This window comes from Euleptes europaea, chromosome 14 (genome assembly GCF_029931775.1).
Source record: "Euleptes europaea isolate rEulEur1 chromosome 14, rEulEur1.hap1, whole genome shotgun sequence".
Taxonomy (NCBI): Eukaryota; Metazoa; Chordata; class Lepidosauria; order Squamata; family Sphaerodactylidae; genus Euleptes; species Euleptes europaea.
The window spans coordinates 4,774,175-4,802,071 of record NC_079325.1 but is presented as its reverse complement, the minus strand read 5'-3'; the positions used below and the strand labels follow the sequence as shown (position 1 = coordinate 4,802,071).

At 50.3% G+C, this 27,897-nt stretch overlaps 3 protein-coding genes across 3 annotated transcripts in view; 1 reads left to right on the top strand and 2 right to left on the bottom strand.

The window, feature by feature from the left end:
• CBL (Cbl proto-oncogene) overlaps positions 1–1,245 on the bottom strand; it is a 56,528-nt gene extending 55,283 nt beyond the window's left edge. The window contains exon 1 of the mRNA XM_056860721.1: positions 1,099–1,245. Within this exon, the coding sequence (XP_056716699.1) occupies positions 1,099–1,245 (147 nt within the window). The remainder of the gene's footprint in view (positions 1–1,098) is intronic.
• On the top strand, positions 1,244–10,260 carry CCDC153 (coiled-coil domain containing 153). Its single transcript, XM_056860853.1, has 6 exons — positions 1,244–1,439; positions 4,601–4,657; positions 6,503–6,622; positions 7,610–7,702; positions 9,267–9,397; positions 10,132–10,260. Exons 1-6 carry the CDS (start codon positions 1,244–1,246, stop codon positions 10,258–10,260), a joined length of 726 nt encoding a protein of 241 aa, XP_056716831.1.
• A 1,199-nt stretch (positions 10,261–11,459) lies between these two features.
• Positions 11,460–25,561, bottom strand: NHERF4 (NHERF family PDZ scaffold protein 4). The gene is made up of 10 exons (XM_056860801.1): positions 25,546–25,561; positions 21,752–21,779; positions 21,289–21,353; positions 20,176–20,387; positions 18,770–18,956; positions 16,599–16,735; positions 15,460–15,664; positions 14,590–14,786; positions 13,286–13,477; positions 11,460–11,489 (listed from the first exon to the last, which is right to left on the bottom strand). Exons 1-10 carry the CDS (start codon positions 25,559–25,561, stop codon positions 11,460–11,462), a joined length of 1,269 nt encoding a protein of 422 aa, XP_056716779.1.
• Positions 25,562–27,897: the final 2,336 nt, after the last annotated feature.

Below are 27,897 nucleotides of genomic sequence, written 5' to 3'. Positions count from 1 at the left end.
TGATTCCACCTTTGGCCTTAACTGGGGATGTTTGAACTATTATCGCAAGCCACCTTGAACCAGGAGGAAAAGCAGGATATAAATGTTTTAGTAAATAGATCCCCAGCAGCAGGATTTTGTCAAAGCATCCAGCCTAATTCCTGTCCCCCCCCCTCACCGTTTTAGTCATCGCTTTTCCTCCCCATCCCAAAGAGCCCTATCATTACAAGCAGGCCTGGTCACCAACTCTGCCCCTCCCAATACCGTAAGAACATAAGAAAGGCCATGCTGGATCAGACCAAGGCCCATCGAGTCACACAGGGGCCAACCAGGTGCCTCTAGGAAGCCCACAAACAAGACAACTGTAGCAGCATTATCCTGCCTGTGTTCCACAGCACCCAAGAGAATAGGCCTGCTCCTCTGATCCTGGAGAGAATAGGTATGCATCATGACTAGTACCCACGGATAACCTTCTCCTCCATGAACATGTCGGCTCCCCTCTTCAAGCCTCCCAAGTTGGCAGCCTTCACCACATCCTGGGGCAGGGAGTTCCACAATTTCACTATGCGTTGCGTGAAGAAATACTTCCTTTCATCTGTTTTGAATCTCTCACCCTCCAGCTTCAGCCCATGACCCCTAGTATTATGAGAGAGGGAGAAAAGCTTCTCCCTGTCCCCTTCTCTCCATATCGCCATGCATAATTTTACAGAGGTCTCCCCTGAACCGCCTTCTTTCCAGGCTAAACAGCCCTAAGCGTCCTAACCGCTCCCCACAGGGCAGTTGCTCCAGTCCCCTGATCATCACCCCCCCCCCAAAAAAAATACGTCCCCGGCAGTCCTAGCCCAGGGCCACCCCCCCCGTCCCCCCACTTCCGCTTCCCTCCTGCCTTCCCAGACCCTTGGCCGCGACGCCCAGCCCCCCCTCAGCCTATGGACCCCTCCCTGCACGGCCCGGAGCCCCTAGCCTCGCCCCCACGGTCTGGCTCCATGTTGTGGTTATTAATTCTCAGCCCCCCCCCTCAACAACGCCTCCTCCCTCCCTTCCTTCCCCCCATTGAGGTGGTGGTGGTAGGGGGGGGCTCCTCTCAACCGCCTCCCGGCCCACAGCCCCCCCCCCCACCTTGTCCATGAGCTTGAAGCACTTGTCGACCATCTTCTTGTCGACGGCGCCGGGCTGGTGGGGGCCGAGGTGGTGGTGGTGGGGCTGGAAGGCATCCTTCATGAGGCCGATCAGCCCGCCGGGGCCCTTCTTCAGCGGGGCCGACATGGGGGGCGGCGGGGCCCGTGGCGGGGGCCCGGAGGCGGCGGCGGCGGCGGGGAGCCCAGGCGTGTCCCTTCCGCCAGGCCGGGCCGCTCCTTCGCCGGCTCGCCGAGCGACTGACGAGAGGAGGCGGCGGCGGCCGAGGCGGCTCCACGGGGGCGCGCCGGAGGAGAGGGGAGGGGGGCGGCAGGCGCGCGCCCGCGCGTGACAGGACCGCGCGAGCCTCCCTCCGCGGAGGGTCGCGATTGGCTGGGCAAGGGGGGAAGGGGCGGGGAGGCGGGGGAAAGGGGCGGCGCCCTCCTCCGCGCGGCTCTCGGCTTCCCCCCCCCCGGAGAGGAAACGCGCTCTGATTGGCCGCGCTCTCGCCGGCCTCCCTGAGGGGAGGTGCGTTCCCATTGGCCCCTCGGCCCGAGGAGAGGAAAAGGACGGGGAGCGGGAGAGCGCGCGAAGGCGCGCGCGGCCGACGGGCGGCTTTAAAAGGCGGCACGCTCGGCTGGGATTGGTTGGCGTATTTGGGGTGCGTGCATAAATTATTTCTCCCCCCTCCCCTCGCCGCCTATGGTAGCCTGGATGGGGGAAGAGGGTTGCGCAGGCGCGCTCCCGCCTGTCAACCTTTGAGGGAGGAAGAAAAGCAGCCTCTCGCTTAGAAAGAGAAAGCCCCGCCCAGCCGGTTTCTCATTAGCATAGCCACGCCCCTGGTCCTTTTTCCTCCTTTAATTCTTCATGTTAGCTGTGCTGGGCAGCGTGTTGGCCTGCTGCGCATGCTCCCAGAGGGAGCCGAGCTCAAGCATGCGCATTGTGGCGAAAGGCAGCCACAGTGGCCATGACAGTTTGGGGCAAGCCTGGGTAGAACTCTATTCTAGAGAAAGGGCAAAAGGCTCATCGCAAAGGCGCTCCACGGATTGTCGTATATGCATATGCAAATATCAAGTTGTCCCTATTGGCAAGCGCTGCTGCTTGCATTTTGAAAGAGGCACTGTGGCAAAACCAAGGAAGCTGCAAGTAGCCGTAGCCTTTGGGAGCGGTGAATGCCAAGCACTGAAGGGGGGGGGGCATCGTTGCTAGAAGTGGGCAGGGGTGCAAAGAAAAGAGTTGGTGGGGAGGGTCTGGAACTCCTTGTCCTGGCATCGAGTTGCATGGGCAGATGTATTCTTTTGCAATCTGGGATGCTCAAGAATGTTCCCTTATTACTGCAACAGGCGCAGAAAGGCCTGAAAATAAAAGTGGAACTGACAAAAATAAAAAAGAGACCTGCCACCATGCAGGCAAGGAAGCTAAAGAAATTTCCCTGAATAGGGAAACTGAAAAGGAGAAGGGGGTGGGTAGCTTTTTGTTTTGAAATAATTCATTGAGTAACCGTGGCAACTACACTCCTCTAAGCCCACAGGAGTCCCAATGGAGGGACTGGGGCAAGCAGAGTAAGGAGGTTCTGTGGCGGGGAGCCAGCCTGACTCATTCCCACAGGTTTCAGTGGTGGGGCCTGGTTTTTTGCTGCAGGCCGGTGTAACTTCCTCAGAGTCAGAGGTCAGCATTGGACAGCATATGGACATATTAGGAGTCCTTCTGCAAGACTCGGAGCAAAGATGGCCTAATGGACATGCCTTAAGTGGGAGACCCTCTTATCAAAGGCACTCCTGCCCTCTCTGCCCCAACCTCTCTGCCTAGAGATACACAAAAAATCCTAGCAGGAGCTCTACACTTTCTTTTCCCCAGCAGCCACAGAGATGCCCTGTCCTTTGCATAACAGCATCCCGATTGCTATTTCTCACGTACTAGCTGTGGTCTCTACAGCTGGCTATGTGGACAGGGAAGCTGAGGTACAGTAGCTGTGAAGGAGAAAAGCAGCTGCAGCCGGAAGAACCTCATAAGAACATAAGAAAGGCCCTTCTGGATCAGGCCAAGGCCCATCAAGTCCAGCAGTCTGTTCACACACTGGCCAACCAGGTGCCTCTAGGAAGCCCACAATTATGCTTTCAAAAATACAGTGCAATCTGGGGAGTAGTTTCCCCCCCCCCTCCAAAAAACAACTCCCCAGATTTGTGCTCCAAGCTGCAAATTTCAGCATTATGTCAGATAAGACGAGGAGGGATAGGGAGGAAGGAAGGATAAACAGCATGCATGTGGCAACATGTCATTTGAACTGTTTCACTTGGGGAGGAAGACACACTTTCCTCCCAAAGGGGGGCTTGTTGTAACAACTTCTGCAAATGAGAGAATTCTGCAGCCATTTGAATCACAGAATTGGAAGGGACCTCCAGGGTCATCTAGTCCAACCCCCTGCACAATGCAGGAAATTCACAACTACCTCCCCTCCCACACCCCCAGTGACCCATGCTCCATGCCCAGAAGTTGGCAAAAAAGAAAACAAACCGTTCAGGATCCCTGGCCAAACTGGCCTGGAGGAAAATTGCTTCCTGACTCCAAAGTGGCGATCGGCATTTCCCCAGGCATGTAAGAAAGGGCCATGAGAGCCAAACACTGATGCAACCTCTTTGATTCAAGTCTGTGGGGGAAACTGTTGGAATTATTTGGAAAGAAACCTTTCTTTTTGCAGGCTTTCTTTTTGGATGCAAAGTTTCTTCACAGGCTTTTTTCCAGAGCTGGTGTCTGCCAAGCTTCCTTCAGTAACCATGGCAGCAAACGGGGCTTGTTGCCTAGCAATGCAAGGATCCCTGCCTTGTGCCGCTTGGGATAGGCTCCTGGAAACCCAGGCATCTATTCCTCCTCTTTGCCGATTGGCTGCTTGGAACGACACTCCTGCAAAAATAGTTTAATATTTCCTGCTGGGTAACTGGCAGCGACCTCTGAAGACATCGGCAGTTTCCTTCCAGGTACTTTTCTCCAGTTTGCTCTTCTGCAAAAAGGGCCTTCTTGTGTTCCTATAAATAGCTCAAGAGATGGGCAGAGGCAGTTTAGGGTACCCCTGGGTAAATGTCCTCCTGTCTCTTTCCGCTGGTAGCAGATTAAACAGCAGGTGTTGGCCGAGTACCTGTTGGGAACTAGGGAGAGCGAAACAAACATGTCAACTGCCATCTTTCACATCCTTTCCAATTTGCAGGCTGCAAAAAACATACCAGAATGAGCCCCACGAGGAAAGGAAAAGGCAAAAAAGGAGGAAAACAGAAGAAGACAGCTGTGGCAGCTACAATTTGGGCAGTGGGGCTGGGGATTCTGCTAGCCCGCTGTTGCTTATCTCTCTCTCTGGGTTCCTTGCATTTCTCTCGCAAGCCAAGGGCCAGTTTATGCAAGCATGACAACCCCTGGAACCCAAGTTCCCCCTCCGAATTGTGTACACATTCCAGGGACAAATCAGCCCCCAGTCCAGATCTCTTTCTCGCATTTTCTCTCTCTCCCCATACAGATGAAGAAAAATACAGAAAGACAACGCTGGAGGTTGAGACTCTGAAACAGCACCTGGGTGAGGGAACTTTATTTGGATAGTGAAGAGGGGTTTAAAGGGAGGGGCAAGCCTTGAAACTTTTCATCAGGGTGGGGGTGAAGGGTTGCTGGGCCCTCGAGACCGGTACTGTGCCAATTGGCAAGGACGGTCTGGTTGCTCTTTCCTGAGCCATAGAGGCACTCAAAAGGAGTGTCTGTCAACCCACCCAACCCTTTCTCATCAGCATAACAAAGCATAACCCACAAGGACAAGAGCAAGCAGAGTGATTGTCGCCTACTCAGGGCAGGGGCCATGTCTCAGAGGTAGAGCATCTACTTGGCATGCAGAAGGTTCCAGGTTCAATCCCCGGCATCTCCAGTTGAAAGGACCAGGCAGTAGGTGATGTGAAAGACCTCAATCTGAGACCCTGGAGAGCCTCTGCCAGTCAGAGTAGACAATACTGACCTTGATGGACCAATGGTCTGATTCAATATAAGGCAGCTCCATGTGTGTTATGCGTACCCCTGTCTTACTCCTTTACGAGCTTCGGGGTATCCTGTCAATGCAGATGATTCTGCCCAGATGGGCTGCAGGTTAGGGTTACCAGCTCTGGGTTGGGAATTACTGGGAGATTTGGGGGGGCGGAGCCTGAGGAGGGCAGGATTTGGAGAGGGGAGGGACTTCAAGGCTATAGAGTCCAATGGCCAAAGTGATCATTTTCTCCAGGGCAGCTGATCTCTGTCGCCTGGAGATCAGTTGAAATAGCAGGAGCTCTCCAGCCACCCTACTGCAGGCTTGGACTCATTAGGCCTTAATGAACAGCAGAAGGGTGATTGTTTTGATTCAGGGGTGTCAAACATGCGGCCTGCAGGCCGGATTCGGCCTCTTGAGAGCTCTTATCTGGCCCATGAGCCAGCCAAGGCAGCCCCCACCCCCCAGTCCTGATCTGAGCTGGAGAGCTCGCTGCAGGCTTGCCAACCGAAGCATCACTCCCACTCCCAATCTGGGCTGGTGAGGAATGGCCTGGCCAGACCAAGTGACAGTTATGTCATATCCGGCCCTAGTAACAAATGTGTCTGACACTCCTGTTTTAATGGGTAGAGGACCATGTATTCTAATCTGCAGGATATGATTTTAAATGGTTCCCTGGGGGGAGGACACAATTCAGTGGTGGAGGACATGCTTTGCATGCACCAGGCCTCTGCTTTCATCCATGGCATCTTTACTTAAAGGAAAACAAGAACACACATGAAGTTGCGTTATACTGAATCAGACCCTTAGTTCTTCAAGGTGAGTATTGCCTACTCAGACTGGCAGCATCTCTCTCAGACTGGCAGCAGCTCTTTCAGGCAGAGGTCTTTCACCTTCCCAGTAATGAGACTAGAAATAAACCCCTATCAAAGACCTTGTCAGTAGGTAGTACTGGGTTAGGAAGATCAATGGCCAGAGAGTACGATGCAGCTTTTTATGTTCACGTACTGTAGCTCTTGAGTTCCTTATAGTAAATATGAAAGAGAGCCAGTGTGGTGTAGTAGTTTGGAGCGGTGGACTCTAATCTGGGGAACCGGGTTGTTTTCCCCACTCCTCCACATGAAGCCAGCTGGGTGACCTTGGGCTAGTCACAGCTCTCTTAGAGCTCTCTCAGCCCCACCTACCTCACAGGGGGTCTGTTGGGGGGAGAGGAAGGGAGTGAGATTGTAAGCCAGTTTGATTCTTCCTTAAGTGGTAGAGAAAGTCAGCATATAAAAACCAACTCTTCTCCTTCTCTTCCATCTGATGAAAGGTTCTGTGTAACTTGGAAGCTGTCATGTTTTCTGTCTCGACAAGTGCTGGTCCAATAAACAAAGTTCCCCCCGAGCTATTTTTGTATCTCCCGGCCTGCAGTTCTCCGCAGGGATGCCGCCCGGCAGGCGATGGCCCACAGCGAAGGACTCAAGCGGAGGCTGGCGGAGCTGGAGCAAGAACTGGAGGAGGCCCAGGGGGACAAACAAGATATTTATGAAGGTGTGTTTGTGGGGGGGGCAGACCCTCCTCCTGGAGGAAGAGGCAAACCTGATCATTAGGGAAGGCGAGGGCCAAACTAGCCGAGACGGTGTCCTCGTGGCTAACTAGGGTTGCCAGGTCCCTCTTCACCACCAGCGGGAGATTTTTGGGGCGGAGCCTGAGGAGGGCAGGGTTTGGGGAGGGGTGGGACTTCAATGCCATAGAGTCCAATGGCCAAAGCGGCCAGTTTCTCCAGGTGAACTGATCTCTCTCAGCCGGAGATCAGTTGTAATAGCAAGAGATCTCCAGCTACTACCTGGAGGTTGGCAACCCTATGGCCAACCCAAGGAAGCCGCTGCCATCTCAAAATGCCACAAAGTCCTGATCATGGTTGGCCCCACAGCATGGTGCTCTTGCTCCCCCACACCATGTCAATCCCAAAAGGAACCAGCTGCCCCTCCGTGCCTGCTTTGATATTGGGTGGGGGAGAGAAGAGGCTGCCATGTGGCGTTTTTAAATGACTTTAAAATGGCAGCAGCATCCTTGTGGTCGCCATCACACAAGGAAGGGGCATTTTTGGATTTTCTGCAGTGGGCTCCTAAGGGTCTTGGGACAGCCCTGATTAGAGGTGGCGTGAACGAAGGAGCCCCGTTATTTCCTTTCTCCCACTCTCCCGGGCTCAGAAATACAGAACAGTGGCTTTCGAAAAAGAGGCTAGGAATCCCAGCGGTGCCAATAATGCAGCTCTTCATTCTACAAAAAGGGCTTGCCATTTCTTTCCTGTCTCTTCATTGCCTCCCTTCGCTGTCAAATTTAGGTTGCATATTCCTTGGGGCAGGGACCTGTCTGTTTTCTTAGCTTACGCTTTCCAGTGCCAGGTGCGCTGATGATGCACAAAACAAACCCTTCTTAGGACTTTCAGCCCAAGGCAGAAATGTGGGGGTCACGGCTTCCCCCTGTCCCTGGCCTTGTAGCCTTATTCCATCTCCCCTGACTTATATATTCCAGAGATGATCCGTCAGTTCCAGCAACTTCAACATCAGACTGATACTCGAATACAGCGCCTAGAAGCAGAGACTCAGAGCCTTCAGGAACAACTTGGTAATTTTTACACACACCGTCACGCAGTTAACAGTTGATGCCACCACCAACTGTTATTCATCAAAGATATCCGCATAACTGATCCTTACCCAACAGTATTTATTATAAAAACTGTCAAATTGTCAACCATGAACCATAACGTTTATTCCAATTGCAGAATTTTTGCTTACCCATTGCAGAACTCACAGGGGCTCTGTCCAGCAGACAATTATCTTGGTTGCAGAAGAGGGAATGAGTCCGATTTGCCAGGAGGAAGTAAAGTTAACCCCCGCTGTCGATGTGTGAGATGGCAAATTGATTTGGTTTATCCCCCAACGCCGGCCTTGGTTTGTACCGAGACATTCTGGCCCGGCTTACTAGGGATGTAATTGGGATATATACCATACAGAATTCAGCCCTCTGTATCACTTTGAAGCAGAGCCGGCTCTCAGATTGGAGGAGAGGGGCTGGGCAAAATGTTTTCCCGAGGATCACTGGAGCCCGATATTCATGAATGGGCCAATGTGCATAGAAGGGGAATGGGAACCCCTATAAGCGGAGTGATACACAAGTAGGCCCTGTGTCCATATTCAGATGAGCAGGGCCAGGGTGCTCAGTCGCAAATGGGGCCAGCATGTGTGGTCCCACTTCCCATTTACTTGCATTGCCTGTACATGGATATGTTGCATGCTCAGGGTTTGTCTCCCTCTCTCTTACATACACAGTGGGTCTCTGAAGGTTGTGGGCTCTGGGAAGCTATCCCCTTTCCCCACTGCCTAAAGCATTCCAGCTTTGCTTTAAAGACAGTAGGAAAGCATCTCTCTGTGGTGTAGTGGTCTGCCCCCCATGGTCTCTCAAAAGCTTGTCTTTAGAGTCTCAGAATAACTCTCTTTCTGAGGTCGTTTATACATGAGTACATTCACTCCCGTTCACCCCCAGTCTGAATTGGTTGTTCCTTGGAGTTATGCATGAGTTTTCCATCCATTAGAGATGACCTCGTGCCCGGCCCTCGCAGTGTCTGGGTCTTCCCATTCCTCTGTTAACCCGACTCTTCCATCTTCCCTGAACAAAGCCAGGCTGAAATCTCCATGCAGAAGACAAAGCACTGGACCCAGAAGCTTGCCTTCTCTCACAGCCAATCACAAAGCAGTGTGTAACGAGGCGGGGATTCAAATGCTTCCTGCTTCCCCGGGACTCTTGCTGAGCAAAAGAAAGTTATTTTAAAACCAAGGCTTGGATTTCCCCCTTCCTTTCAGATTGCTCCTTTTGTTGTTGTTCTTAAAATGCTTTTTTATGTGGCAATTGGGTTTGCGGGGGGGCGGGATTTTCTCTCACAGCAAGCACTACAAGTAAGCAAATTAGGAAGCAGCATTTCAAGGGGTGGGGACTTCTTTCAAGCTTGGAGACTGCTGGTGCATAAATTCCCAACAGGAAAGTGTGGGTCCAGCGAAAAACAAACCTCAGGAAAAGCTCCCATGCACAAATGACCTGAGTTGACCCTGATGTGCTGTCTTATTTTCTGTCACGTGTGCAGCTTTCCTTCCTTCCTCACTTGTATTATATGTCCCCCTCTTCTGCTTGGCAGCCGCTTGCCAAGAGGATGTGCGGCAAAGCCGAGCTGATAAGGCAAAGATGCAGGAAGAGAAGGAAGACGCAATCGCTAAGATGCAACGCAAGATTGACGAGATGGAAACAGAATATGAAAAAATCCTGCATGTAAGTTTGGGGATGGGTAGATTTCAAGTAGACCTCTGGCAAGGTCTCATCCTCAGAAGCGTCGGAAGGAGGAAACCCTCATTCCCACACGTGACTGATATTTGCCTCCAGGACACGTTTGGTGTGCTGCACCAAACCTTCTTGGCCCAGGTCAGGGAGAAATCATCCATTTCATCTAGGGAGAAATCTCTTAAGCACAAGCTAGATGTGTCTTTGGGATCCCTAGCGGCAGACTATTTCTTCTCACGCATACAAGCTGGTCAGATTAATCAGCCATTTCAAAAAATTTATTTGCAGAACGGGTTTTGCTAGGGTACTAGCTGGAGATCTTCTGTTATTACAACTGATCTCCAGCTGATAAAGATCAGTTCACCTGGAGAAAATGGCCGCTTTGGCAATTGGACTCTCAGGCATTGAAGCCCCTCCCCAAACCCCTCCCCAAAAATCTCACGCTGGTGGCGAAGAGGGACCTGGCAAACCTAGGTTTTGCTTTCAGTGCATATACCTGCAAAAGACCCCTGTGTAACTTAAAAGCTAGCCAGCCAGCATTTTGACCATTAATTGTTTGACCAACCAAGGGCCGTTTGCAAACAGACATTCATCAAGCAGCAGATTCTGCAAAGTTACGGCCTGACAGCCATTCTGCACCCGCTCAATTATGTTGCATTCCTGCTAGGCAGTCCCAGAATTCACACCGCCTTCCCCTCACTGCCTTTTGCTTTGCTTTTCCTCAGGGCAGCTTAGACCTTGTGCTGTCCAAGCTGGAGGCCGCCAAATTCGGCTGGGAGAAGGAAGCTACATCCCTCCACCTGGAGTATAAAGACCAGTTGAAAGAGTTTGGACTCAACCCCCTGGAGATCTAGAAGGGGCACTCACCAGAGCGTGCTGCCAAGCCCTCACTACCATCCGTACAGTTTAGCATCGCCGCTTAAACTGTGCTCAGCCTCAGGACCATACAAAGCAATAATAAAGGGTGTGCCTCTAACCATGTGCAGAGAACAAATCCCCTCCCTTGCATAACTTAGATTTGTGAGAAGAGCGTCTAACATAAGAACATAAGAAAGGCCATGCTGGATCAGACCAAGGTCTATCAAGTCCAGCAGTCTGTTCACACAGTGGCCAACCAGGTACCTCCAGGAAGCTCACAAGCAAGACGACTGCAGCAGCACCATCCTGCCTGTGTTACACAGCACCTCCTCTGATCCTGGAGAGAATAGGGATGCATCATGACTAGTATCCATTTTGACTAGTAGCCATGATAGCCCTTTCCTCCATGAACATGTCCACTCCTCTCTTAAAGCCTTCCAAGTTGGCAGCTTAAGGACAAGTTCTCAGTGGCCTGGAAAGCCACTGACTGCCAGGGGGAAGCTGAGCCAGGTCATCTGATTGGCACCAATAACTCCACAGCTCAGTCCATGCAGAGCCATTAATAGCCCTCTCCTCCATGAACATGTCCATTCCCCTCTTAAAGCCTTCCAAGTTGGCAGCCATCACCACATCCTGGGGCAGGGAGTTCCACAATTTCACTATGCATTGCGTGAAGAAATACTTCTGCATCTAGCAGCACTGACATCTCCCTTAACCTCTGTTTCAAACAACAGGCATTAGCTATCCCTGGAGAAAAATCATAACTATTCTCACTAAAACTCATGACTAAAACCCTTCTATGATTCTAGGAGAGAAAGTTCATCTCTGTGTTGCAAAATGGGACCTGGAGCGTTTTTGCTGCCTAATACAGCCAAGAGGGCACCCTCCTCTTCAGATGTCATGGGCTTCCAAGGAGTCTTGCAGGTTCTGCTCTAAACTGATCTCCACTCCATCTCCCCACCCGCCTTCAATCCAGGGTCCAGTTGTAAGAATCCGCATGAAGCTTTTACAGAGCATGAATATGGAGCCGTCTATGAGGTGACAGAGGGATGGGAAAAGTCAGGCTGGGGCTGGGGAGGAATCCAAGTGCAAAGTTGGCAGTGTCTGTGCAAAAGTCGCTTGCTTCTCCCACCATCAGGAGCCTTGGCTGAGCCGAGACTGGGCGGTGCTGGTGGTCGTGATGATCTCACAGGCCCTAGAAGGGCTGGCTCAGTCCATCCTGCTCCTGCGTGGAACAAAGAAAAATATTGCAAAGTGCAGGGTGGCTGGGACGCAGCTCTAAATCCACCTTGCTCGTGTTACCATTGGTGGATCCCAAACCCTGTCTGTGAAAGCACTTCTGGAACTGCCTTTCTGCTTCTCACCTGCAGACCAACCGCTGGCAAGAGAAGGGCAGAAAAGCATTTTTAAGTGGCGCAGAGGAATATGGCCCCCAAGAGGAGATAGCTCTTGCCTGAGAGCCGCTACCTGTCTGAGTAGACTATGCTGACTTAGATGGAGCAAGGGTCTGATTCACTATAAGGCAGCTTCATGAGTTCATGTGTTCAAGTCTCTAATTGGGGAAGGGCCGTAGCTCAGTGGTAGAGCATCTGCTTGGTATCGCAGAAGTTCCCAGGTTCGATCCCTGGCATCTCCAATTAAAGAGGACCAGGCAGTAGGTCTTGTGAAAGACCTCTGGGCCTGAGACCCTGGAGAGCCACTGCCGGTCTGAGTAGAAAATTCTGACTTTGATGGACTGAGGGTCTGATTCAGTATAAGGCAGCTTCATGTGTTCATCTCGATCGCATGTGGCAACACAGAAGTTGTCTCCAACTGAGCAAGCACAGACATTTTTGTGCATTGGAAGTTTTGTTCTATTTTAAGGCCGCCAATGTGCCAAAAGTAAGTCTCATTGGTAAGCAGCAGGCAGGCTAGTGAAGAATTATGTGGACTAGTGACTTTTGTAAGCACACCACCACATATTTTGGAGTGGTGGAGCGTATGCGAGATTTCTGCCCTGCATCTAGATGAGGCATATACCTTGGATGATAGATTTTTGGCAGGAGAGTAAGAAATGGACAAATGGAGCTTCACACCAGGTTCCAGCCAGGAAAGTCTCTTGGCTAAGCTCCAATGACATGAGTGGAAGCTGCAGAAATGCTTGACAGTGCTTATACCACCTTTTACCTAGGGGGAGTTCTGAGTTATACATCAGCTCCCCAAAACCATCCATTTCTCTGCCAAATCTTATGTGATTTCTTTAATTCATTTATACTCCACCTTTCTCCCCAATGGGGATTCAAAGTTAAGTACACCATTCTCCTCTCCTCCACTTTATCCTCACAACAACCCTGTGAGGTAGGTTGGGCAGAGAGTGTGTGAGAGGCCCAAGGTCATACAGCAAACTCTGATCTGGAGAACTGGGTTTGATTCCCCTCTCCTTCACATGAGCGGCGGAGGCTAATCTGGAGAACCAGGTTGGTTTCCCCACTCCTCCACAAGAAGCCAGCTGGGTGACCTTGGGCTAGTCATAGCTCTCTTAGAGCTGTCTCGGCCCCACCTACCTCACAGAGTGTCTGTTGTGGGGAGGGGAAGGGAAGGCAATTGTAAGCTGGTTTGATTCTTCCTTAAGTGGGAGAGGAAGTTGGCATATAAAAACCAACTCTTCTCCCATGGCAGAGCGGGGATTCAAACCTGGGTCTCCCAGATCCTAGTCTGACACTGTAACCACTACACCGTATGGCTGTCACAGACTATAATCCCCATACAACTTCTGAGGAAGAACAAGAACTGTTGGATGGCATGTCCAACTTCATAACTTTTCCTCCCCCGTCGTTGGCCTGTGAGTCTCAGTCTTTGTATCTCCTGTCAAACCCAACTCTAGCATGGATTCTATCAGGGGCCAAAGTGCCCACCTTCCAAAGCAGCTGTTTTCTCCAGGGGAACTGAGCTCTGTTGCCAAGAGATCACTTGTAATCCTTGGAGATCTCCAGGCTTTTCCTGGAGGTTGGCAACCCTAAATTCCACAGAGGACTTAATTACCTCTTTGGAGGAGTCCTGTGAATCATCTCTGGGTGGTCGCGCATTACAATGGAGGTTCATAGCGAGATGACAAGGAGCGAAACCGGAAGTGCGGTTTTCCTGAAGCATGCTGGGAGAAGAGGAGCCATGGGTGGCATGCGATCCTGACAGAGCATCTTGGTTATCGTAGAAAACAAGAGGCGATAGTCCAACCTGGGAAAGCAAAAGAAACCCCAGACAACAGGGTTGGAACACGTTTGGGCAATCTAACAGGCCCCCACAGATGCCTTAATATTCTCAGGGAATAAAGCTATCATCTCACACCAACACATCTTGCCCCAAAGTAGAGGTCCCAAAACAATACTTGCAGGTTACTGGGGGGCCAACTTACGATTGAACACATCCTCATTCAAACAAATCCACACTACAAACTTCTATCAGCTTTATACTCATTCAACAGTGATGATGAAGAAGAAGAGTTGGTTTTTATATGCCGACTTTCTCTACCACTTACAATCGCCTTCCCTTCCCCACAACAGACACTCTGTGAGGTAGGGGAGGCTGAGACAGCTCTAAGACAGCTGTGACTAGCCCAAGGTCACCCAGCTGGCTTCATGTGTAGGAGTGGGGAAACCAGCCCAGTTCACCAGATTAGCATCCGCTGCTCACCACTACACCACGCTGGCAACCCCATTGCAGAGTTACTCCAATCTAAGCCCATTTATTTCACTAAGGTCCATATGGGGTAACTGCACAAAGGATTCCACTCTGCCATAGCTTGTCTGAGAAAATCCTGAATATTTTATATGATTCTCTCCCCACCCCCCACCCCCACCCCATTTCCTTCTGACATCTGGCAGCCATGATTACATGGGGAGAGGGAATGGCTATTAATCTACTTTGCCTATAGGGTATGTATTTGCTGGAAGAAGTTCAAGACAATCCCGCCCAGTTCTCAGGTGTGATGGTATCTTTGTGATCTTCTGCATGGTTGGGTTTTTTAGGATACACATAACACACATGAAGCTGCCTTATACTGAATCAGACCACTGGTCGATCAAGGTCAGGATTGTCTACTCAGACTGGCAGTGGCTCTCCAGGGTCTCAGGCAGGGGTCTTTCACATCACCTACTGCCTGGTCCTTTTAACTAGAGATGCTGGGGATGGAAACTGGGACCTTCTGCATGTCAAGCAGATGCTCTACCACTTAGCCATGTCCCCTCCCTAAAAGGGAATCAGAGTAGAAGGTGGGGAACGGGAATGGACATTTTTTCTTTTGGAGCCCACCCCCTCAGCGCTCCCCCAGTTCCCAAGCCGACACATACCAAGTCAAAGAACTTGCTTCCTTCTGCATCGATGACCAGCAGCGTCACCTGCTTGCTGTCGGCACGGATCTTAGACACCGTTCCATGGTGATCGACATTTTCGACACTCTCTCCATTCACTCCCAGGAGGCGATCGCCATCGCTCATCCCTGCCTTCTCAGCCGGCAGGCCGGCATCCACCTCCCTCAGAAACTGGCCTGCAAATCACAAGCGGGCTGCATTCACATGGGCACAGGAAAAATGGGTTTGCTGTTTCTCTTGCAAAACTGGAGTTGGCCACCGTAGTTGGCATGCTTGAGCAGACAAAGGGCAGGAGGGGAAAGGGTAAAACAGTCCCAACTAGGGTTGTACAAAAAAAAAAAAAAAAAAAATTTGGTAAATGTCGGGTTTGGGTTTATTGAGCCCAATTTTTTTTGTAAACCTGGAATAAGCCAAATACCCATACTAGTAAAGGGGCGTTTCAGCTTTATTTCTGGGTTTACTGGAAAAAAATTGGGTCCATTATAGTCTATGGGGATTTTTTTTAAAGCTCTTGTGGGGGCATTTTTAGAGGTAGAGTTCCCAAATTTTCAGGGTGGCATAAAAGGACTCTCCTTGAATTAACCCTGACGTTTGGTGAAGTTTGGGTCAGGGGGTCCAATTTTATGAGGTCTTGAAGGGGTTGCCCCCCTCCTCCATAGAGAAGCAAATACCTATTTGTCTGATTCGGCAATCGGCTATCCAGCTTCGGCTTTATTCCCAAGTTTTGGTATTCGGTAAAACCAAAACCCATACCTTGCCAAAATGGCTAATTTGGGGTTTATTTTCGGTTCGGGTTTATCGATATGCACAACCCTCGTCCCAACCCAGGTGCCCGGAGGGCTGCCTTACCCCTCTTTCCTGAGCCATAAGTTTCTTCTTTCAGCAGGAACCCGTAGCCGTTTGGCCCTCTGGTCATCTGCAGCTTCCGCACTTCAAAGGGAAGCCATGAGCTGTCAGCCAGGGCGCCTGTGATTTTGATGTTATGTTGTCGGTAGAACTCCTCGGACTCTGCGTCTATCACCAGGAGCCCCATGGGGCTGCTGCTTTGTTTGAGCTGGATTCGAGACAGACACAGAAGCATGAAGAAGAAAGGAAGAGCGCTGAATGAGAGAAGAAGGGCCGAGCCCCCAGATGACCCATGGGGTACTCCTCTGGAAAGAAGAAGCCACATCCAGAAAGCTCTGAGCTAGGGTTTCCAATTCCAGTAGGGATGCCAGCCTCCAGGTGGGACCTGGGGACCTCCTGGAATTACACGTATCTCCAGACTACAGAGATCAGTTCCCCTGGAGAAAATGGATGCTTTGGAGGGTGGCCTCTATGGCAGTACACCCTTCTGAAGTTCCACTTAGGGTTGCCAGCCTCCAGGTGGGACCTGGGGATCTCCTGGAATTACAGCCCATCTTCAGATCACAGAGATCAGTTCCCCTGGAGAAAATGGATGCGTTGGAGGGTGGAATTTATGGCATTATTCCCTTGCTGAGTTCCCTGTCCTCCCCAGGCTCCACCCCCAAATTTCCAGGAGTTTACCAACCTGGAGCTGGCAACCTTTTAGCCTGAAGAGGAGAAGACTGAGAGGCGATATGATAACCATCTTCAAGTACTTGAAGGGCTGTCATAGAGAGGAGGGTGCCAAGTTGTTTTTTGTTGCCCCAGAAAATGGGACTAGAACCAACGGGTTGAAATTAAATCAAAAGAGTTTCCGTCTAGACATTAGGAGGAACTTTCTAACAGTTAGAGCGGCTCCTCAGTGGAGTAGGGGTCACTGTGTGTGTGTGGGAGGGGGAGATAGTTGTGAATTTCCTGCATTGTGCAGGGGGTTGGACTAGATGACCCTGGTGGATCCTTCCAACTCTATGATTCTATGAACCCTACCCCCCATCCAGTGGCCAGGAAGGACCTGGCAACCCTAAGGGCCAAGCTATCTGGATCGATCAGACAACTGGATGAGGCCCGCTTGGATGTGGAACAGTGTGTGAGATCTCTGGTACCTTTTTGTTCAGCCTGGCATAAGTCCAGTTCTCCACGCTCATTCCGTTGAGCTCCAGAAGCCAAGAACCATCCGGCACTCCTGCCTTATCGGCTGGCCCGTTTCTCACCACAGATACTCGGAAGATGCCTTTTACACCTCCAAAGGAGAGCATGACATTAGGGGTAGCCGTCTCGAGGAAAAGCCCAAGCCCTAGGCAGTATCTGCAAGCCCCTGCTGCTCTCTGACCAGCAGCCTGCCCTGGGCCGTTGTCCCACATGAAGCTGCCTTCTGCATCAGGCCATCTGTCCACCAAGGTCAGTTTTGTCCACTCTGACTGGCAGCAGCTCTTCAGGGTCTCAGGCTAAGCTGGCAATTAATTATGCCAAAATTAAAATAATGGTTTTCTCTAGAAGTTGGCGCACACAGAAATGGTCTATTGGAGGTATAGAAATTGAACAGGTTAAAACTTTCAAGTATCTAGGTGTTACGTTTCAGCATATTTTAAGCTGGAACTCTCATTGAACTCGTGCAATTAATTTGGCCAAACATTCAGCTGTTCAGATATCACAGTTTTTCTTTGCTAATGGTAATCAATATGTTCCGGTGGCAATTAAAATTTTTAATGCCAAGGTGCTGCCGCAACTCTTATACGGTTGTCCCATTTGGATCACAGCTCTCAATCAAACTATTAAGAGCATTCAAGCCTCTTTTCGAAGACGAATTCTAGGAGCCCCTAAATGCATTTCCTACCTAGCTACTTGTGCAGAGTTAGGCCAAATCTGTATTAATACCAAGCCTTGGATTGCCACTTTTAAATATTGGATTAAAATCCATTTTAGATCTGTACCTGACAGTCTTCTAACCTATTTGAAAAGTGATCCTCATAGCCCGCAGTGGTCCCAAGCTATTCTTCAGAAGTTGGCTTGTATTGGAATTGATTTTGACTCTATTACTTTCTGATGAAAGATCCGCTTTTCGAGTAATCAAGCAAAGGCTTCTGGATCATGAGCTGCAAACCCTTTTCCCTACTAAGGCGTATATATGTTCACCTGCTTTTTTTGGCATTTCTAGCAAGCTAAGCACTATGGTTCATTATTTTCATAATTTAGTTGATCCAGACCAAAGAAGAGCTTTTTTCTTAGCTCGTATGAATGTCTTTCCATCGAAGGTCCTACTAGGTAGATTTAGTCACATTCCGTATCAGAAGAGACTCTGCCCCTGCGGTTCAGGATCTCCAGATTCGCTTATGCATATTATATTGATATGTCACCTGGGTTAGGGCCCTCGTAATGACTGTCTATTAGATCTGCTTGATACCGAAATAGTCAATAATAAAAGTCGAATGTTATTTGCTCTATTGTCTGATACTAAGACAACTGCGTCGGTTGCAAAAATTTTGGTAACATTATTGAGACGGGGATCCATGAAGCCTATCTAATATTTTAAGTTGCTGTTGTGATTGCGGTTTATCTAATGAATGGTCAATGATTATGACTATTATTGTTTATTGTATTATATCACAGCGGCTGGATGGGCAGATTATTTTAACCTTTTGCCTAATTTCAATAATGTGGTATATTTTATATATTTCATATTTATTTGTATTTTATATATTCTGTATATTTCTGAGCCTGATAGGGGCCCTGGTTTGTTCATCTTGGGTTGGTGTGATTTGATTTTAATCGTGAGAATTTGTACGAGATGTCTTTTGAACTATGCCTATTAAAGGTTAATGAATGAATGAATGTCTCAGGCAGACGTCTTTCACAACACCTTCTATCTGATCCTTGAACTGCAACCCCAGTCTTCCTTGGTGGTCTCCCATCACATGAACACATGAAGCTGCCTTCTACTGAATCAGACCATCAGTCCATCAAGGTCAGTGGTCTTCTCAGACTGACAGCGGCTCTCTAGGGTCTCAGGCAGAGGTCTTTCACATCACGTACTATGTGACCCTTAACTGGGGATGCTGGGGATCGAACCAAAGACACGTTGTATGCCAAGCAGATGTTCTACCACTGAGCCATGGCCAGGTATTTCCCAACCCTAGTTGGCAACCCATCCAGACCTCCTTGATGTTACATAATGCATCCCGATTGCCAAATGTTGGGGGGAGAGTTTCTCGCTGAATTTTGCTATTTCTGGTGAAAAAGACAGACTGTTAAGTACAGCAAGGGCATCCTCCACTACCTTCTGGAGAGGAAACATTGAAGCCGAAACCATTTTGGTCCTTGGCCACACAGCACAGCCGTGGCCTGTTGTAAGAGGGCAAGAGCTGAGCCAGGTTCCAGTCAAGGGCTTTGGCCAGGCTGTAGGCATTCCCATCCAGAACGGTCAGCAAGATCTGCATGCCGCTGCTCCGGATCTTCCATACCACCTGCAAGAGAAAGCCAGAGCATGACAGATAGGGGTGCCAGTCCCGGGATGGGAAATACCTGGAGATTTTGGGGGTGGTGCCTGGGGAAGGTGGGGTTTAAGGAGGGGAGGAGCTTCAATGGGGTATAAAGCCATAGAGTCCACCTTCCAAAGTGTCCATTTTCTCCAGGGGAATCAGCTACCTAGGGAGGTGGTGAGCTCCCCCTCACTGGCAGTCTTTAAGCAGAGGCTGGACAAGCACTTGTCAAGGATGCTTCAGGCTGATTCTGCATTGGCCAGGGGGTTGGACTAGATGGCCTGTATGGCCCCTTCCAGACCTATGATTCTATGGCCTGGAGATCAATTGTAATAGCAGATCTCCAGGTGCAACCTGGAGGTTGGCAACCCAAACCCAAACTCTGCACTCAGTGGAAAGGGGCTGAGACAGCTAAATATTACTTTTCTTAGCAACTGCTCCATCTGCCCAGGGATACTCCTGGTTTTCCTGGCACCTTTGCCTGGTGAGTCACTGTGCCTATCTTACCTTTTGAGGAAATGCTGAGGATGTGTTTTACGAAAATTGTAAGCATGCAAACACAAGCCTGGGAGACTTCCAGGTTTCATCTCAAAGTGAAAACAGGTGGTGACGGATGCCAATGAGAGTTGCACCATGAGATTAAACTTTCTATTAAACCTTTTTTTTAGTAATAAAAAGCCAGAAGAAGAAGAGTTGGTTTTTATATGCTGACTTTCTCTACCACTTCAGGGAGACTCAAACCGGCTTACAATCACCTTTCCTTCCTCTCCCCACAACAGAGACCTTGTGAGGTAGGTGAGGCTGAGAGTGTTCAGAGAGAACTGTGTTTAGCCCAAGGTCACCCAGCAGGCTTCATGTGGAGGAGTGGGGAAACCAACCCAGTTCACCAGATTAGAGTCTGCCGTTCATGTGGAGGAGTAGGGAATCAAACCCAGTTCTTCAGATTAGAGTCCACCACTCTTAACCACAACACCATGCTCTTAACCACTACACCACATAGAGGACAATGCACTAAAAACAAGAGAGAATAATCATCACAATGGACAATAATTGTATTGCAGGTACTTGACAGCACTTTCCACCACATTATATTTTAGACTGGAATTTTCCCGAGACCAGTCTTTGGCCAGATCCCTGTAGGGGTCTATGCCAATCTGGCAGCAAATGCCCAAATGAATCCCATGTACCCATCGCTAAGCCTTACCTTAAAATGTTCCATGTCATCCACATACACACTGTTCACCTCGAGAATCCGGTCGCCTTCCCTCAGCCCTTTGCGGTGGGCCAGGCTCCCTGGTTTCACTTGCCGTATGAGATGCCCGCCGTTGCCCGCCTCTTGACGCAGCCAGAAGCCAAAGCTCTCACCCTCTTCTTTCTTCAGAAAGCAGAAGCGCAGCTGCAAAGCTCCCTCCGGCTCTGAGGAGGACAAAATTGGACATCCTGTGGCCAGAATTCGTGCTGCCATGCCAATTGATGGCATCCTACAGGGTTTTCAAGGCAAGAGACAAACAGAGGTGGTTTGCCATTGCATGCCTCTGCAAAACAACCCAAGACTTCCTTGGTGGTCTCCCATCCAAATACTAACCAAGGCCAACCTTTGGGGGAGGGGTTGTGGCTCAGTGGTAGAAACCTGCTTGGCATGCAGAAGGTCCCAGGTTCAGTCCCCAGCATCTCCAGTTAAAAAGGACCAGGCGAGTAGGTGATGTGAAAGGCCTCTGCCTGAGACTCTGGAGAGCTGCTGCACATCTGAGTAGACACTACTGACTTTGATGGACCGAGGGTCTGATTCAGTATAAGGCAGCTTAAAATGTAAGAACATAAGAAAGGCCCTGCTGGATCAGATCAAAGCCCATCAAGTCCAGCAGTCTGTTCACACAGTGGCCAACCAGGTGCCTCTAGGAAGCCCCCAAGCGAGACGACTGCAGCAGCATTGTCCTGCCTGTGTTCCAAAGCATCTACTATAATAGGCATGCTCCTCTGATCCTGGAGAGAATCAGTATGCATCATGACAAGTATCCATTTTGACTAGTAGCCATGAATAGCCCATTCCTCCATGAACATGAGCTTCATGTGTCCTGTGCCCAGCCAAGTTTGGAAATGACTGCCCCAGCTTCTTGTAAATCCCACCCTGATATGGACCAGGAAGGGGGGCAGGTTGGGATGAGAAATCAGCCTGGTGCCGGGCCAAGTAAGACACCCACAGTGCTTGAATCCCTCCTCCCCATGGAATAAAGAGCAACCTTTCCTCTCGACAGGCACCACTAAGGAAACAGCTGGTGCTTCCTTTCCCACCCACACAGCCGGCCGGCCCCGTTACCCGAGTCCTCCGCCAGTGACAGGGCCGGGTTGTCGATCCCATCTTTCGGGTTAAATTCAAATTTCCTGCAAGATCAAGAAAGGGGAAGGGTCACCCAGGCGGAGGGGCGGGCAAGGTTTTGCTTCCCGGACAGGCTTTATCAAGATGCCATAATCACATAGAGCTGTTGACTGATTAAGCTTTGGTTGCTGTTTCAAAACCAAACCAAACCAAACCCCACAGCTCCGGTTAATGATCTGCCTTCTAACCATTGGACCGATTAAACCCCTTCTGCCCCAGTCTCAGCACACCGCTATTGTGCCGTGCACGTCATGCTATGAACCCGTCTCTCCCACATGCCCGTTGTACATGAGCTGGCCCTTTCCTGATTTTAGTGTTACGTGTGCATGCATTGGAATGGACAAAGCAACACATACATGCTCATCTTCTGCGCAGTGACGAGAGGAAGGCCCGTAGCACTTACGGGGTAAACTCTGTGGTGTCTGGAAGTCCTGTAAAAGAAAGGACCTGGGGGTTAGTGTGCAAACACCCACCCTAGGAGGCAGAGGTTCTCTCTTATCCGAAAGGCACTCACATCCTCTCTGCCCTTTCTGCAGAGGCGCCTCTGATTTGCTCCTGGGGTGTAGCTGTCCAGCATCCAGAATGTAAATGGTAGAAGTAGAGGCATTTGGAGTTCAGTCTGGCTTTGACACCCTGCTGCAATCAGCCTAGGCTTACATATTAGTGAGAGAAACACTCTCTGTGCATGCTCAGGGGGACTCCAGTCTCAAGCAAGCTTACAGGGATAGAGGAGAGAGGAGCCGACGTCACTCACAGGCAGGCCAGCAGATGCCACGTTCAACAGCCAGCATCTTCAGCTAAAAGATTCCTGTTGGTAGGGTTGCCAGCCTCCAGGTGGTGGCTGGAGATATCCTGTGATGCCAACTTATCACCAGGAAACAGAGATCCCTGAAGCATCCCTGAAGAAAATGGCCACTTTGGAAGGTGGCATTATGGTCCCTCTCCAGGCTCCTCCCCCCTACAACTCAACCTGGAGCTGGCAACCCTAGCTGCAATCTACCAGGTCCAAGCAGGGCTTGACTTGGAGCTGGGGGGGTGGCAGCATGGGCCCAGATGGGTGTGCCAATGTGTTGCCAACCTCCAGGTAATAGCTCCTGCTATTACAACTGATCTGCTGACAGAGATTCAGTTCACCTGGAGAAAATGGCTGCTTTGGCCATTCTGGCATTGAAGTCCCCTCCCCAAACCCCGCCCTCCTCAGGCCCCCTACCAAAACCACCCGCCGGTGGCGAAGAGGGACCCAGTGTACCAGTCCTCTCCCACTTCAATGAAGGCTGGGCGTCAGCTGATCCCCTGTGGAGCATCACTCCCCCTCACTTGGGTAGCTTCTTGGCTGGAGAACCCGGTCCAGTTACACTCATTGACCCTACTCTGCCCAGTGACCCTTTCCAGAGCATTTTGTGGACAAACCGGTGACGCGTGGCTGAAATGGCAGCACAGAGATTCACCTTCCTCTAACCAGCCAGGTTAATCGGGTATTTATTACCCACTCCAGTTTGGGACTGAGAGTTTGACCAAAGCAGGAGGCTGTGAAGCCAGCCAGGCTGCACATTAGGAAGGGGCTAGGGTTGCCAACCTCCAGGTGGGGCCCAGAGTTCTCCTGGAATTTCCAGACCACAGAGATCACATGAAGCTGCCTTGGGCTGAATCAGACCCTCGGTCCATCAAAGTCAGTATTGTCTACTCAGACCGGCAGCAGCCCTCCAGGGTCTCAGGCAGGGATCTTTCACATCACCTACTTGCCTAGTCCCTTTAACTGGAGATGCTGGGGATTGAACCTGGGACCTTCTGCATGCCAAGCAGAGGATCTACCACTGAGCCATGACCCCTCCAGTTCCCCTGGAGAAAAAGGCAGCTTCAGAGGGTGGACTCTGTGGCATTACATTCCTGCTGAGCTTCCCCCCCCACCCTGCTCTCCCCAGGCTCCACCCCAAATCTCCAGGAATTTCCCAGCCCGGAGTTGGCAACCCAAGCAAGGGGCTGTGGTTTAGTAGTACAATAAGGAGAAGAGTTGGTTTTTATACCTCATTTTTCTCTTAGGAGTCTCAAACCGGTTTACAATCTCCTTCTCTTCCCCTCCCCACAACAGACACCTTGTGAGGTAGGTGGGGCTGAGAGAGTTCGGAGAGAACTGTGATTAGCCCAAGGTCACCCAGCAGGCTTCATGTGAAGGAGCGGGGAAACCAACCCGGTTCACCAGATTAGAGTCTGCCGTTCATGTGGAGGAGTGGGGGATCAAACCCGGTTCTCCAGATTAGAGTCCACCACTCTTAACCACTACACCACATAGAGGACAATGCACTAAAAGCAAGATAATACCTAGAATAATCATCACAATGGACAATAATTGTATTGCGGGTACTTGACAGCACTTTCCACCACATTATATTTTCTCTTACCACTTAAGGAAGTATCAAACCGGCTTACAATCCCCTTCCCTTCCCCTCCCCACAACAGACAGCCTGTGAGGTAGGTGGGGCTGAGAGTGTGTGACTAGCCCAAGGTCACCCAGATGGCTTTGTGTGCAGGAGTGTAGGAAACCAACCCAGTTCACCAGATTAGCCTCCGCCGCTCATGTGGAGGAGTGGGGGAATCAAACCCGGTTCTCCAGATCAGAGTCCACCGCTCCAAACCACCACTCTTAACCACGACACCTCGCTGGCTCTCAACCCTTAAAGTTTACACTTAAAAATGGCACATCGTTAACGCATTTCAAGTGCATTCAGTGCAGTTCTTTGTTGTGGACCCATGGCAGGAAGGGTTTCCACTGCAATCGGCCAAGCCTTCCCAGGTGAGCTGGAATGACTCCAGAGCAAGTCTCGGCACTTGCCCTCTTATAAAAATCATCAACCTCTGGATTGGAGGGAGGAAGGGAGGGAGGAGAGCTGGGGAACTGGGACGCACCTCCACGTGTTTGGCTCACGATCAGCCTATTACTTTCTCCCCCTGCACAACAGCAGAGAAAGTCAACATGCAGGATGCTTCCTGGTATCGGGGTGCCACGGTGGGGGAAGTTTCCTCTCGGGCGGCATGGGGGCAGGATTCGGTGCAAAAGGCAGCAAGCCCTCCCTGGCTTGGAACAGGGGTACTGAGGGACCGCGCGGTCCCATATGCTCGAGAATTAAGATTGCAGGGAGAAACCCTGCTGACTGTCCTACAATCAAAGAAGCTCATTTGGTGGACACACGAGAGAGGGCCTTTTCTGTGGCAGCCCCACAATTATAGAACAGCCTCCCCAAGGAGTTGTGCCTGGCCCACTCATTGTCAATCTTCAGGAGGCCGCTGCAGACAGTTTTATTTAGGACTGCATTTGACTACTTTTGGTTTTTATCGATTGGCAGCCCCTGATTGGCAATTTTAAATTGTGGGCTTTTATGTGTTTTTATCGTTGTTTGATTTATGTCTTCAGCTGCCTTGAGTTCCGCAAGGTAGAAAGGGAGCTAACAAATAAGAAGACAGGCCCTGCTGGATGAGACCCAGGCCCATCAAGTCCAGCAGCCCGTTCACACAGTGGCCAACCAGGTCCCTCTAGGAAGCCTACAAGCAAGACGACTGCAGCAGCATTTATCCCGCCTGCGTTCCACCGCACCCAAAATAACAGGCATGCTCCTCTGATCCTGGAGAGAATAGGTATGCATCATGACTAGCATCTATTTTGACTAGTAGCCATGAATAGCCCTCTCCTCCATGAACATGTCCACTCCCCTCTTAAAACCTTCCAACCTGGCCGCCATCACCGCATCCTGGGGCAGGGAGTTCCACAATTTAACTATGCGTTGTGTGAAGAAATGTTTTAAATCAATCAGTCAATAAGCCTCCTTCAGCCCTTGGGCTGTGGGCAGCTTCTAGCGCACTGTTGGCGCTCTAGAGAGGCTTGGGGGTAAATGTTGTACAGCGCGTAGCTCTTCCAGCCGCTTGACACCTAGAATTAAGGCCTTCAAATCCTTGGGCCCCACTTGCACATAACCTGACCCCCCCCCAAAAAAAACACACACACACACAGCCTCACTTTGGAAGGGTCCTTCCAACATCTGGAAGCTGCAGGTAAGATCCCCCCAGATAAGATGCCTTTGCTGCTGGAATCCCTGCACCACTGTGCAATCGAGCCCCTCCCCACCAAAGCCTTGCTCATTGCTGGCAATTGAACCTGGGACCTCCTGCATGCCAGGCTGGGAGCCCCCCCTCCCAGAGGCTTACCTTCCTTCTGCTTCATGGCAGGTTCGGTGTTCTAGGGACAAGGTCCAGCATGAAGAGGCAGCTTAAACTGGCGGCCAGACCCCGCCTTCCTGAAGGGATCGCGGAAGTTTAATGTTTAAACAAGACAGGAGTCTTTGGCCCAACCGGGCTGCCTCCTTCCCATCCCAGGAGCGGATCAAGGAAATAAACATCAGCCTCGGAAGGGAGATCGGCAGGATACGGTTCTAAAAATGGGACGTCGATGAGAAGCAACAGCCCGCAGCGCTGGAAGGCCGATGCCTGGCAAGGGAAGTGTTGTCTACACCAGGCACGTGCTCAGAGGCACGCTTGCGTCCACCCTGACTTCATGTTTATGGTTTGTGGCCTTGCACAATTTTAACGAAACCAGATTAAAAAGGGTACTGAAGAAAACATAACAACAGAAAGAAATATGCCCCAGGGTGGAGCGCTAGTTCCAAGAACAGGTTCTGGGACTAGAGCTGTTATCTTTTCTTTTTTTAATTTCTCCTATGCAGATTTTCAGATCTTTATCATAGGTCAAATAGCTTTCCCTCCATTTGCAACTTGCCTGAAGACACTGGATGGCATGGGCTATACCTTTTAAGTCTGCAAAACATGCCTTCCTTCCTTAGCAGAGCTCCGCTGGATCAGGCCATCTAGCCCAATATCCTTGTTCCAACAGAGCTAGTCAGGCGCCTCTGAGAAGCCCACTAAGGTTGCCAACCTCCAGTTGGGGCTCTCCCAGCAGTACAATTAATCTTCAGACCACATAGATCTATTCCCCCGGAGAAAATGGCTGCTTTGGAGGGTGGATTCTATGGGATTGAACCTTACTGAGGTGCGTCCCCTCCCCAGGCTCCACTGCCCCAAACCACCAGGTTTTCCCCAACCTAGAGCAGGATACCATAAAAGCCCACAAGCTGGTATTTTGAGGTATACTGCTTCTGGACTTGGCGGTTCCATTTAGTTATCGCAGCTAACCATCTTGACGAATCTGTCTTCCATGAATTTGCCTTCTAAAAAAGCCATCCACGCCAGCCGTCTCATGGCAGCGAGTTCCTAAAATGTATTAGGCATTGCATTAAGTACATTTGGGGGGCTGTTTCTCAAGCTGCCACTCCTCTAGAAGCTAGCTTCCATATACCCATATGAGAAAACAACCATAGGAACTTTTCTGACAGTAAAAGAAAGACACAGGAACTGTATGTGTTAAGTTGGAACAAAGTGCTTTTAATATTGTGGAGGCACAGCGGCAAAGAAATTCCCTGTCCATTCTCTTCCCTTATAATTAATTAGTCTACTCCTGTCTTTAAGGACTTGAAGAAGAAGAAGAGTTGGTTTTTTATACCCCGGTTTACTCTACCGAAAAGAGTCTCAAAGCAGCTTACAATCTCCTTCCCTTCTTCTCCCCACAACAGACACCTTGTGAGGTAGGTGGGGCTGAGTTCTGAGAGAACCGTGACTACCCCAAGGTCACCCAGCAGGCTTCATGTGGAGGAGTGGGGAAACCAACTGGTTCACCAGATTACAGTCCACCACTCATGTGGAGGAGTGGGGAATCGAACCCGGTTCTCCAGATTAGAGTCCGCTGCTCGTAACCACTATACCACGCTGGCTCTCAATTCAAATCCTTGCCCAGACATTCGTTGCCTGGATGGCTCAGGCTAAGCTCAATCTTGTCAGATCTCAGAAGCTAAGCAGGGTCAGCCCTGGTTAGTACTGGGATGGGAGACCACCTGGGGAAGTCCAGGGTCGCTACACAGAGGCAGGCAATGGCAAACCACCTCTGAGAGTCTCTTCCCTTGAAAACTCTATGGGGTCACCCTAAGTCAGCTGCAACTTGACGGCACGTCCCACCACCAGCACCACCCTAAGCCAAGTTACACCCTTCTAAGCCCTTTAACTTCAGTGGACTAGCTCTGTTTAGAAAGGCACTGAAAATCCTCATGGTTTTGAAAAACGTATGGAGTAAATATGCAGACCTAGCAATAACTAGCCTCTTGCCCTAGAGTGCTTATAATTAAAATTCAAGGCAGGAAGGACAACTCAACCACACAGCCCAATTTCTCTGCTGCCTTTTCAAGAGAAGGCAACCAACTATCCAGAAGATACCTTGGAGGAAACGTAAGACATGACAAATTATGTGATGGAGCTGCTTTCTGTTGAGTCAGACCCTTTATCTACCAAGATCAGTATTGTCTGCTTTGACTGGAAGCTGCTCTCTGGAGTATCAATTGGAGGCCTTTCACATAACTTCCTACTTTTTTTTTTTTTAAACTAGAGATACCGGGGATTGAACTTGGAACCTTCTGCATGCAAAGCAGACGTTCTACTACCGAGCTCCAGCCCTCC